The 12,893-nt window shown below is 50.7% G+C and overlaps 1 protein-coding gene across 1 annotated transcript in view; it reads right to left on the minus strand.

The window, feature by feature from the left end:
* The window catches only part of Robo3 (roundabout guidance receptor 3), a 16,897-nt gene extending 4,416 nt beyond the window's left edge, over window positions 1-12,481 (minus strand). The window contains exons 1-17 of the mRNA XM_028755840.1: window positions 12,154-12,481; window positions 8,740-9,066; window positions 8,318-8,475; window positions 7,372-7,492; window positions 7,137-7,275; window positions 6,761-6,888; window positions 6,399-6,523; window positions 4,815-4,986; window positions 4,326-4,531; window positions 4,020-4,101; window positions 3,578-3,743; window positions 2,870-3,036; window positions 2,238-2,359; window positions 1,853-2,078; window positions 1,553-1,674; window positions 1,107-1,278; window positions 597-782 (exon numbers count right to left, since the gene is read on the minus strand). Coding sequence (XP_028611673.1) covers window positions 597-782; window positions 1,107-1,278; window positions 1,553-1,674; window positions 1,853-2,078; window positions 2,238-2,359; window positions 2,870-3,036; window positions 3,578-3,743; window positions 4,020-4,101; window positions 4,326-4,531; window positions 4,815-4,986; window positions 6,399-6,523; window positions 6,761-6,888; window positions 7,137-7,275; window positions 7,372-7,492; window positions 8,318-8,475; window positions 8,740-9,066; window positions 12,154-12,313 — 2,779 coding nt within the window. The 5' untranslated portion in view covers window positions 12,314-12,481. The remainder of the gene's footprint in view (window positions 1-596; window positions 783-1,106; window positions 1,279-1,552; window positions 1,675-1,852; window positions 2,079-2,237; window positions 2,360-2,869; window positions 3,037-3,577; window positions 3,744-4,019; window positions 4,102-4,325; window positions 4,532-4,814; window positions 4,987-6,398; window positions 6,524-6,760; window positions 6,889-7,136; window positions 7,276-7,371; window positions 7,493-8,317; window positions 8,476-8,739; window positions 9,067-12,153) is intronic.
* Between the last annotated feature and the right edge of the window lie 412 nt (window positions 12,482-12,893).

Genomic DNA, 12,893 nt, shown 5'->3' on the forward strand with positions numbered 1-12,893 from the left:
TCTCTCTCTCTCTCTCTCTCTCTCTCTCTCTCTCTCTCTTCCTTTTGAGATGAGATTTCATGTAGCCCAGACTGGCCTTGAACTCACTACAGCCAAGGATGGCTTTGAACTCCTGATCCTCCTGCTTCTGCCAATCCCCCTTCCCCGGTACTGGGAATACAGGTGAGAGCCACCTCATCTGGCTTCATTTTCACTTTTTTCCCCCCCTAAAGCTTTTCCAAGTGATTCCTACATGTAACCAAACTTCAGAGATTACTTCTTTTAAGAAGTAGATCTTTGAGCCGACCAGTCTAGACATCAAGGGGTCACACTGGCTCTCTGACTTGAAAGGTACTTTCCTGTTTTCTGTGGTTGAGCTGCAAAGCCAGTGTCCCAGTGTTAAATCTAATCCTGCTGTCCAAATCTGAGGACTTTCCCCCCTGGACACGCCCTCCCTCTTCTAGCCTTCCTCTCCACTTTCAGCGCCACGCCCCATCCTGGTGGGCTGTGCTCCCTGTGGACCCACCTCAGGCCCCGCCCACCCTCTCAGTGGAGGCCCCGCCTCCCCTTAAGCCCCTCCCACATAGGCTTCTTGTGCCCGGAGGCGTGGCTCTCACCGGTATAGTGACTGAGCTCTTTGCGCTGCTTCTGGCGCCGGTAGAGAGCGGCGCAGAGCCCGAGGAGCAGCGCCCCGCAGGCCGCGCTGCTGCCAGCCAGGAAAGCGGGCTTCCGCAGCACCCTAGCCAACCGATCCGCCAGCCCCTCGCTGACCTCGGGCCCGGGCTCCGCCGCCGGAGGGAATGCTGTGGGGGTCAGAAAGATGAAAGGAGACGAACCCGAAATCCAGGGGCTCGGAAGGCACCGTTCTGGTTCCGTAAGCCCAACTATCTGTTTATTTTTATTACTTTTAATTTTTATTGCCTAATTTCATTCTATTTATTTATTTTTGAGACAAGATCTCGCTGTATCCTTGGCTGGCCTGGAGCTCTCTATGTAGACCAGGCTGGCCTCGAATTCACAAGAGAGTCACCTGCCTCTGCCTCCCGAGTGAGGGAGTTAAAGGAAAGCTCTGGCACTCTTGGCTCCCCCAAGTTCTCTAGTTCTCCCAAACCCATCACCGGACTCACGCAGCTGCACTAGCAGTGGGGCACTGGTCACACCCACGCCAGCGCTGGTTGCTGCTGCCACTAGGGTTCTATAGAGCAGGCCCGGTAGCAATCCCCTGAACATCACAGAGCGTTCCCAGCCTGCTGCAGATCGATTGAGATGGAATCGGCTTTCGTTACCCAGGCACCAGACCTAGGGAGATTCCAGATACAAATGTGATCAGGAATTGGATTTAGGCCCCAAAGAGAAACTTGGGGCTGCAGCTAGGGGAAACTCAGCCCTGGAGACAATGCTTTGAACCCTTGTCTTCTCTCCTAGACTCTTCCCAGACCCAAAACCAGCCCTAGATTCCCTCCACCCCTCCACCATAACTTTTGGCCTTATGTCTCACCTCTCCCACCCCACTCCCAGCCCCCAGCTCCCAGCCCCCAGCCCCACTCACCCAATCCCCGGGCCTATCTGGTACCTGGTATTCAATGATGACCCCATTTTGCTGGGAGGGAAGTGGAGGCTCCCAGGATACAGTGACACTGCTGTTTCGATCACCCCCCAAGGCCACAGCCACTCCCTGAGGGGGGCCACTGGGGGCTAGCCCAGGGTGGAGCATGGTAAGAAGAAGGACACAGACGGTCATTGCAAGCTGTCCCAAGCTTCATTCTCCTAGCTATGACGTGACAGAACAGAAGGCCTCCCTTCCCGCCTTGCTGTTCAAATCTCCCTCCTCTCCCTCCTCTCCAGTCTCTATCACTCTGTGTCACATCCTTACCCTCCTCAGGGATGCTCCTGGTCACAAAAGGGCTTTCAGCCCCCAGACCCTCCTGGCCTTGGACTTGCACCTTGATCTGGATTTGGGCCCCTGGGGGGAGTCCTCTTAGCACAGTACTTTGCTTGTGTGGACTCTGTAGGTCTAATGCCGTCCACCTTCCCTGATCAAGGCCCGCAATCCTCCAAGACACACGGAATCCTTGCACCAGCTGGACTGGACCATCCACCTATAGGAAACAGAAAAAAAGTGTGTTCAAGTCCCGGAGGAGGCTGAAGCCACACAGGACCTCCAAGCCCAGCCCTGGTCCACTCCTGCCTGCCCTAGCCTCTCACCCACTACTGCCCGTCAGATGCCTTCATGTCCCCCATCGCCATGCCACACTCACAGTCCAGGACACCTGCAGAGTTCTGGGCCCAAGGATGATGGGCTCCTGCATCCGCACGGCCACTTCCGATAGTCCTCGCTGACCTTTCCATGGGTCCTCCACTGGCCTAGATAGGCTGCTGTCTGCTGACCAAAGATCCCAGTCAGCAGGGACCACCAAAGGCAAGAAGTTTGTACCAAGGCAATGTACAAACTCTACTACCAGGCTCACAGATTGAAATGCATAGCTGCATAGTACAACTACGTTAGGGGACTCTTACAGAGGTAGCCGGGGGAACAGCTAGTATGAATGGTTTCTCTTTTCCTTCTGCATCCATTAAAGGCCTCAAATCCCCCCCAAGTCCCTTTTGTCTTAATAATCTGTACTTCATGTGGTTAAGAGGCTCAATGATAAGGGGATTGCTGAGGTGGATGGCTATCCCACTCCCTCAGTTTCCTCTCCTCCCTTTCTTGAGCCTTCCATGAGAAACATAACTTTCTGCTATAGTCTAGGCCATCAGTATAGATAGACCTGGCATATCAAAAGAAAACCCGGTGAATAGCCACCATTCTGTGGTTTGGATGGGGTGGGGGCTACTCTCTGCTGTCACTCATTCATACCCATACCCATACCCATAAGGCCTCTGGCTTTACCCTGGGTTTGAACAGCCTCAGAGACAGGACTGGGTTCACTGAGTCCCCAGGGTCCAACAGCTCTCACTAGGAATAGGTAGATGGTATTGGGCTGCAGGCCACTGACGGTGTACGTTTCCAGCTGCACCCCATCTGCCACCGTCCGCCACGTGTTGCCACCTGCTTGGCTAAGAAGGAATGAGATGACAGGACCTTCTAAGCCAGGAACGCCCCACTTGTCTACTCAGTCTCACTCATTCCCTATAGAACCATACAACCTTGGAGAAAGGGGGCAAAAAGAATCATTACCCCAAAATAGCAAAGGCTCTAAGGACATAGGAGCCTCCCCACCCCCACTTTTTTAACTCTCCAGCTTTGTATTCTACAGTCATCTCCATGGGCCTGGAGAGATGGCTCAGTAGGTAAATTCCTGCTGGGTAAGCATGAGGACCTGAGTTCACATCCCACGCACCCACATAAACCCCAGGTGTGGTGGCATGCATCCATAATCTTAGCATTTGCTGGGGAAGGAGGGTAAAGACAGGCAGCTCCCCAGAGGTGACTAGTCAGCCTGTCTAACCAATTAGTGAGACCCAGGTTCAAAGCAAGACTTTCTCACAGACCATGGGGGAGGCCACTTGATACTACGCTGTGGTCTTTCTGTGCATGTATACATATACGCATGCACACTTGCAAGCACACAGACGACACACAACATTGTCTCCATACCTGAAGGCCTCTATCACATAGGAGGTCACTGTGGCCCCAGACTGTGGATTGGGCTTCCAGGTCAAGGTAATGCTGTTTGAGGTTACCTCTGTGACTACAGGCTGAGACGGAGGGCCCGGAGGATTACTGGGTTCTGTTCTTGGACCTGGTGATGCTCCCCAGTCTTCTGCAGTGATAGATTACGGTTAGATAGACAGGATGGGGAAAGAAGTGAGACCTGCTTCCTTCCTAGAAAAGCTATGGAGCTCCAAGAGTGGCAATAATTATGAGGTAACATAGTATACTAACCCAGACTCACATCTGCCTGCCGAGTGCACCAGTCCATACTCATCCCCACCAACATAGCGTTTGGAAGATAAAATTAACCCTGAGGCTTGGAGGATACTTTTTTTTTTTTTAAGCAAATCTGGAGAAAGCTGCTACAAGACAAGACTAAACTTACCTTGCTTCCTAAGCCAGATATTCCATGTGGCCTCCCCTATGGAACTCTTGGCCACACAGCTGTAGAAACCCATGTCCATCTCCTGTAGGAGAAGGTAGAGTGCTGGCCCACTGGGAGTGGAGCAAAGTAAGGTGAAGGGGTGGAGAGGCAGGTAACAGAAGGATGAGGAAGATGCTGGATACTTTAGGAAGTCTGAGAGAGCAGAGAGGTAGAAATGGATTAGATGCCTAGTTGGTACTTACTAGAGTTGGAATGTGGACCAGATAGTTATTTTCCAGTTACAAGGATTCCAGGGATGACACTCACCTGTACGCTGGCAATGTGTAGAGTGCCGTTGTCCATTACGGTGAACTGTGAGTCACCCTCCTGCAGCCACCTCTCATCCTTCTTCCACTGGACACTGGGCTGAGGGTTTCCAGTCACTCTGCATGGCAGCCACACAGAAGAGCCCAGTACCAGCGTCTGATTGGCTGGTCCCTGGAGAATGATGGGAGGTAGCCCATCCATGGAGGCTGAGAGAGGGAGAACTTGAGTCAGGAAACCTTTGTCCTTCTGCCTTGTTTGTTTCATTTACTCAGCCCCCCTCCCCCTCCTTGTCATCCAAGAAGGCTTTAACAACCATTTCTAGTCTCTGGCCGGGACCATTTTGCTGCTAGTTTCCACACATCAAGAATGTCTCTGGGGGAAAATGCCGTTTTCCTTTTAGATACATTGAACTGCATCCAAGGGAAACAGATCTCTTTAAACAACGTCTTTAGAGATCCTGGGTCTGACCCTCTCTCCATGAACACATACCTCCTTTTATCTCTAATAGGGCCTTAGCCAGGATGCTACCAGCCACACTGACAGCCTGGCACACGTAGTAGCCACCATCCCCGATCTTCACTTCAGTGATGTTGAGCTGGCCTCTTGGAGAGACTAAGAAGCGTCCCACGGGCTGGAGTGACTGACTAGGGAAAAGCAGAACCTAGGATGGAGCAAGGAAACGAGATGGGGAATGGGCAGGGTGTAGAGAACCCTACACCTTCTCAGAGAAGCCCTAAGATTTTAGTTTGCACTCTGCCTCCAGCCATTGACATGACTCTGGCCAGGCCAACTGAGAAAAATGGCAGACATTTATTAGAAGCTCTTGGGGTCCATGCCCCAGTTCTGTGACTTTATTGGTTGAGAAACTCTAAGAAACTAAGCTCTGATATAAGGCAGGAGGATCACAAGTTAAGAGACCAGCCTTAGCTCAGAAGATGAACCACCTGGGGACTGGGGAGATGGCTCAGGTGTTGAGAGCACTGTCTGCTCTTCTAGAGCACCGGGTGTAATTCCCAGCATCCACATAACAGCTGACAGTTGTCTGTAACTCCTGTTCTAGTAGCTCTGACACCCTCACACAGACATACATGCAAGCAAAACACCAATGAACAAACAATAAATCTTTAAAAAAAAAAAGAAGAAGAACCAACTAATTCACAACTAAAATAAAACCTTTATGATCCCCAATTTCCCCAAATTTGACTCTCAAAGCTTAGGGGTCAAACTTATCATGAAGGAATCATGTGAATGTTTTATAAAACATTGTGATAAATGTTAAATATTTCCTGGCTTAGCATCTTACTTTAGAGAGTCATATGGAAAGGAGAGAAAATCAGTTTGGGTCTCTGAACAACAGGCCAGACTGAGACTCTGACTGACCCCCTCTTACTCCCTCCTAACAACACCATTTTCATCCCCATGGAAACCTAATTAAAATGCAACAGTCAGAAGAACTGGAGACATTGGGAAATGGTGGCCGTGGTTTGGGAAAAAAATCTTGTAGTTTTCCTAAAGTGTGGCGATAATAACCAGATTTCCTATAGCAACCCTGGAGCACAGTGCCCACTCTTTCCGTAGGGAAAATCACTTAGGTTGTCATTTCTGTTCTTTTTGGGTAGTGTGATCTGGATTTGTTCACTCAGTGGAAAGGAGATGTCTGTGAGTGAGTGCCCCTGATGGAATGAGCGATCAATAGAACGAGTCATCTACCCTCAGAAGCTTTAATTCCTTCAATACGTGGTTTGTAGGTCCAAAAGCCAAGATCCAGGGGGTGTGGGGGAAGAGGAACTTAGCTGGATTTCCACTTTCAAGACAGCACTGGTCAACACATAAAGATTCTCTCAGAACCTGTCACTCAGAATCATTCTGTACCACCTGACATATGGTTGCATTATCATTGACTTGTCTAAGTACCCAAATGCTCTGGGCCTTGTTTTTCTTCATTGTCTTATTTGGTCCTCTCAACCTGTGAAAGTTTCTGGGACAGGACACTAAGAGAGAAGTTTGCAGAAAGTAGAGGGAGAGAAAGATCCAGAAGGGAAATCGGCCAGAGCTTTGGAATGGGCTACCTACTTGACTCCCTTCCTTCTGCCAGAAGATGGCGGGTGGGGGGTTTCCTTTGGTCTCACATTGGAAAGACACGTTTTCTCCAGGAGCTGCTGTCTGGTTCTGGGGCTTAGTCACAAATTGCGGTGGGACTGGGAAGGAGAGAGACAGAAAAAGAAGCTGGGTCTCAGTAGTAGGGAAATCCAAAGTTGGCTTATTAGAACAGGCATCCATCTCTTTCTTGCTCAGATCTCTTTGGTTTTATCGTTTCTCCCTTCAGAATATCTCGTGTGATCTACCCATACCTCCTGTTCTGTTCTCTCTCCCTATTCCCCTCCAACACGGCTCCTCATATCACCCCTGCAAGCTGACCCGGGAGAAGCCCTCACCGTGAACACTGAGGGAGCCGGATGCCTCTGCACGGCCCACGCTGTTCTCTGCCACACAGGTGTACGTCCCCTCATCTTCAGAGCTCACTTGGCCGATCCAAAGGCTGTGGTCACTCCGAATCTCATACCTGCTCCACTCCCCACACCAAGCTGGGTTGGTCACAGCTACAAACCCCGTCTCTCTCCCCAGAGCAAACAACCAGGGTCAAGATAGGCAAGGCAGGATTCAAAGGGTACAGAAGAAGATGGCACCCACTATATGAAATCAGTTTAGCCAGGGACCACTAGTTCTGGGAAATAAATTTCTCCGTGTCATGGCCAGGGAGGGTCTGGGGCTCCTTGAATCCCTCTGCTGTCAGAGGAAGGGGCTTCTCACCTGCCAGTGGGCAGCTCCCCATCATCCTTGCGCCAGCGTAGATTGGGCTGGGGATCTCCCTGCACCTCACACAGGAAATTCACAGGGGCATCAGCCAGGACAACCTGGTTTATTGGTCTACGCAGAAACGAGGGACGCTCTACAGAGTAGGAGCCATTGAACTGTCAGGGGTTCTGCACAGCTACTTGGTCACTGGGCTACACACTCCCGTAACTCCAAAATGCCCGGCGCCTACCCAGGACCACCAGTTCAGCTGCCCCACTCTCTCGTTCTCCAGCCATGTTGGAGGCTACACACATATACGCGCCAGCATCACTCTTGAACGTGTGTGACATCATCAGCTTTCCTCCGCGTATCTGGAGAATAACAATGGTAACATTGGTCCTTTACAGCCATCAAAATGTTTGTGGGTGTGTCTGCGTGCACATGTGTGCATGTTTTTTTACACGTGTGTGTAAATTTTACTTTCTTCTTATAGTAAGCTAATGAAGAAAACTAATGAAGTTGACTCCTGTGTCAGATATGGAGGCTTTGGGGCATCATGGTGTTCTCTCTTGACTTTTTTTTTTTAGGGGAGAGGCTGAAGTTGAGACAGGGTTTCTCTGTTTAGCTCTGGATGCCCTGGAACTCATTTTGTAGACCAGACTGGTTTTAAACTCACGGATCTTCCTGACTCTGCCTCCCAAGTGCTGGGATTAGAGCTATACACCAACACACCCAGCTCTCTCTTCTTTTTTTATTTTTAAACAAAAAAAAAAAAAAAACCAAAAAAAAAAAAAAACCAAAAAAGAAAAAAACCTGAGTTCTTTACTTAGTAGCTTAATTTCAGATGATCTTCTGACCAATACCAAGACATTATTCCCAGGTCTCAAGACCCTTAAGACCAGTGTTTCTCTACCTTTCGGATGTTGCAATCCTTTAATTCATAGTTTCTCATGTCGTGGTGACCCCCAAACATAAAATTTTTTGTTGCTACTTCATAACTGTAATTTTGTGACTGTTATGAATCATAATGTAAATATTTGATATGCAGAATATTTGATATGCAACCCCCCAAAGGGGTCAAAACACAGAGGCTGAAAAGCAGAGTCAAGACTTCCTTCTTTGAAGCATGTCCTAGACTCATTGCCTACATGTATATGCACGTACACACACACACACACACTCACACACACACTCACAGTGATCCTTCCCTCCTCTTCCTTAAGCTTTGTATTGCCCTTCTTCCAGGTCACCAAAGGCTCTGGGTGACCCTTAGGGGGCACACATTCCATTACTGCTGGCTCCCCCACTGCTACCACCACGTTCCCAGGAGATTGCCGGAAGTCATCACGGAGGACTGAGAATAGAGAAGGGGCCATGGGGAGAAAGGTCAGAAAAAAATTAACAAGGTAGAATGAGTTAGCAGGAGCTGAGTGTCGGGAAGGGGGTCACAACTCGAAGGTCAAACCTACTTCTTCCCCCATGGTTAAGGTTTGGCGTTAGAGACCAAAGGTCTCCGCTTCAAAAGAGACCCTACTCCGCCCCGCCCCCAGGCCAACTCTATGTTGGCCTTCCTGAGTGCCCCAGGCTCTAGAAGCATCAGCTGACTGAACTCTCTCACCAGCTACTTCCAGAGAGGCGTTTCTGCTAGCGGCTGCTCCAAGGTAGTTGCGAGCCACACAGGTATAGACACCCTCGTCTGGCCGAGAGCGACGCCCGTGCACAATACGAGGAAAGAAGAGGGCGCCGCTGGGCAGCAGCAGACGGTGAGCGCGCGGATCCTCCCGAGCAGTCGCCACGCGCGCCCCATTCTTGTACCACTCGATGTTGGGTCGAGGCCGGCCTTCAGCACGACAGGGCAGAGTGGCCGGCTCTCCCCTGGAAACCACCAGATCTGGCGGCTGCTCCACGATGCGTGGCATGGCATCCTCTGGGCCAACTCTTGACCCTGGAGAAGAAGGTAACTCAAAGCACCCAGGCAAGGCAACTGGGGAAAAGACCAAGGCTTGCTCTGGAGAGTAAGAGAACCAACCCTCTGCCTCGCTCATCTCCCATGCTTCCTTTGCTAGAGAGCCATCTGGATCGGCCAACCTGTCTTCCCGCTCTGTAGGCTCTGGTATCGTCTTAGCCTGGGATGGAAATGCCCTCAGATAGGCAGATCTATAGAGGAATCCGGGCACAAACTCCTAGGAAGGTTTTCTGCATCTCCTTGAGATTCAGGCCTCCTTTTTTGACTACTGTGAGAGACGACTGAGCATGGTTGTGGTGAGGAACCTGTACCTCAGCAAATTGATCTGCACTCACACACAGTGGTTCGCATATAATTCTTGCTCAGACACCAGATTATATACCTCTGAGTGATCTCTGCTCCCACAGGTGAAATGAACAAACTGTCCTGGATCCTTTGTTTAAGAAAAAGTATTAAGGGTTGGGTCTAAGACTAGAAAGGTTCTTAATTTGAATGGTATGAGGCCCCACCCAGGTAATCATGATTTTTGTTTCTTGTTTGTCTTATTTCCGGGGATCCTGTGACGTCACAGAAGTTAAACATGGTAAGAAGTGGAAATCTGAGTGGCGCTGCTTTTCCTGAAAGGTACAGTTTTTAAAATCAGGAGAGAAATTCCTTTCCTTCCTCTCTTGAAACAGTTCCTCTGTGATTCTGCCCCTGCCTTTCTCTTGGCCTACAGACCTCCGTCCTGAAGCTGGTTCATCTCCTGCCTCAAGTTTGGGACCCGGATGTCATCCTCACCCACAAATGTTCCCACGCCCCCTTTTGTATCCTGGTCCTCATTCTCGACTTAACAGATACTCAAATACTGACTCTGAGCTCTCAGGCAGAGCTATCCGCTTCTGCCAGTAGACGGCGCTGAAGCCTTGCACAATCTGGTGTCCTTAAATAACCAGGGACTACTGGGCGCATCTGTTCTGTGGCTCTCTCTCGCCCCCACCTCGCCTACCCTGTTCCAAGATCCTCAGGAACCTCTTGGTTCTAAACCCAGTCGGGGATTAGGTTTTGTTTCTTGCCCTTCCTTTTAAGCGTTCTGGTATAGAGAAAGCTGGGGCGTGGCGGGTGCAGGCTCCACCCTGAGAGAGTTGATTTGATGGCTTGGAGTAAAATCAATTTCGCTCCCACGTATGAAAGAGAATAAATTTCTCAGTCCTTTCCCTTCCAGATGGAACCTCTGCTGCTCACGCATCTCTTTTTTCCCGTCCCATCCCAATCCTGATTTGGAAAGTCCACCAAGAGAGGCCCCTGGAGTGGCTAGAGCCCAGGTTTTGGTTTTGAAATGCTCTGAACTGGAAGCTCAGATTTGACCCTTCCCGGAGTTAGTAAGTTAGACACATTATTTAACTTCACCCTATGGGTGGCCCATTCCTGTAAACCCATCGCTCTGGGTGTGGCTGGATGTGGAGGCATTCAGAGGACTGACTGGGTTACATAGCTAGTCTAGGTCTCAAAAAAAAAAAAAACCCGACCAAACAAAAACAAAAACTAAAACAAAAACAAAACAAAAACACACAAAAAGCAAAAAGGCTCAAGCCTCTAAATTTCACTTCTTTATCTGCAATGTGGGAGTCGAAAACTCCAAAAGGATGTAAAGCACACCAGTAGCTATGACAAGTGTACCTTTATTTAATATCCCCCTCCCCAGCACTTTAATACGGCTCCTACGCTGTACCTGAACGAGACTCCAGGATCTAGTATTTCTAAACCCATCCCGTTTCCGCTCCACAAACTTCTCATATGCGATGAAAATACACTTAGGTTCCCTGCTGCCGTGATTTTGCTCTGTGCTGCTTTTGTGATCACTGATCTATTCTTCACTCTCCGTAGCTGTGTTTTCCTAGTGGCAATGTGTACGGACCAACAACCATCTCCCCTCACTGGCTTTTCAAGCTTGAATAAGATAGATGTCTGCTATAAGCTCCAGGTGAGTCTGAAAATCCCAGAAAATAACTGCTTGGTCTCTTGGGATTCCTCAAAGGTGACAAGACAGGAGAATCCCAGCCCTCTTCAAACTCCTTCCACACAACACCCTTCTGGTCCACCCTTTCCCCCTAATTCCTGCAGACACAGCCGAGGGCTCCCTTTCCCTGGAATTTCTTTCCTGTCATTCCTGGTCTCCAGAGATGCTTCGACAGCAGCCTAATGAATAGCTAATGGCCATGCAAATAGGGCTCTGGGGCTCCTCCCCTGCACCTGAGTGCCGGGGGTGGGGGGGAGGAGAGAGAGAGAGAGAGAGAGAGAGAGAGAGAGAGAGAGAGAGAGAGAGAGAGAGAGAGAGAAACCTTCTCCCATCTTTTAGACCCCCACAAAGGTGGACGGTGGCCAGAGTCCGGGGCCCTAGCCTAGGTGGGGCAGAGGCCTCCCAGAGGGAGAGTTCTCGACGTAGCCAGTAGGGAGCGCGCTCAGGCCTCTCCAGACTGCCTGCGGCGCTCAGGGAGGCAGCGCTGTCTCAAGTTATTTATTAATCACAGTAATTAGCGGTAACGACCTCGCTCCTACTCTGCCAGGCTGGGTCAGCTGTGATTCTCACAGGGGATACAAACTTAGTACTAAGTTTCCTTGAAAAGATCGCTGACTTTGAGCCTCCGCGTCAAAACACCTACAAAGTTGGTTTTTTTTTTTCTCACCCTGGCTCTGAGTGAGGTTTTTGAAAACTTTAGGTTCTTGAAGTGACGTCTACTACTTGGCTGGATCACCTAGTGCCTAGTGCCTGATTTAGCCTTGGCCGACTGGCGACAGCGTCGTGCCATCCTTCTGACCTCCCTTCTTAGCTTGGGATTTGCCCTTCACTGTTCCACCTGAGGTGGGTGTGGTAGGCGGGTAGTAGGAGAGATGAGGAGAAAGGGACTCGGCAGCCCTCCACCACAGGCAAATATATCAACTCAGGTACTCCTTTGGGACCCCACTTCCCAGGAGAGCCCTGACAGACGCCCCTGGGTTCCGGAAGGGGAGACCTTCCGGTCTTCCTTTCCAACCAGCCTTCTCATCCCGATCTCCAAATCTAAGGTCCCCATCGAACAGTCTCACCATTGAGAGAGGGGTCTCCAGGAGGAAGCAGGCTAGGACTGAGCGCTGCCAGCGAGGAGTTGAAGCCGAAGAGTAGCTCGCTGGAGTTGGAGATGTCCCCCGCCAGGGAGTCCGCGAACAAGTTCATCTGTAGTAGTGTTTTAAGCAGGTAGCGCAGCATAGCGCAGCCCGCCTGGGTCTTGGGTGGGGGCCTCGGAGCCCAGCCCCTGGGTCTGGGACCCGTGGGCCGGGAGCCGTAAGCCCCTCCACAGCCTTTGCGCGCTGCGGCAGCCACGATGCCGCTGTCCTGCAGGCGTGCCTGGGTACCGGCCGTGCCTCTGCGCGGGCTGTCCTCCTTCGCTGGTTCTTCTCTCCACCCCCCAGTGCCAGAGTCCCCTGGGAGCTGGGCGGGCGGAAAGCAGGTGCCACTCGGATCACGCCGTAATTAAGGGCTTAATCCGCCTCCCTCCATACCCCCACCTCCACCAGAACGGCCACTAGCAGGGACACGCGCAAGTTAGAGTCCCCGCCCCACACTTCGAACCTGGCGGGAGAGTTTTCCTCTCTCTCAAGCACCCAAGACGCGGACTGAGCCTCTGTCCGACTCTGTCCTTCTTTCTAAAATTATAGCAGGAATTACTTCCGTTCTTGGACGTCCAGGAAACGGAGGCATTGGAAGAGCAGACATTGTTGAGCTTTCAATGTCCCAGGCTCCAGTGCCTTCCAAATTCTGGGGCTTGGAGACGTGACCGCAGGATGCT

The sequence above is a fragment of the Grammomys surdaster genome, unplaced genomic scaffold (genome assembly GCF_004785775.1).
Source record: "Grammomys surdaster isolate TR1022 unplaced genomic scaffold, NIH_TR_1.0 126086, whole genome shotgun sequence".
In the NCBI taxonomy this organism is placed as follows: domain Eukaryota; kingdom Metazoa; phylum Chordata; class Mammalia; order Rodentia; family Muridae; genus Grammomys; species Grammomys surdaster.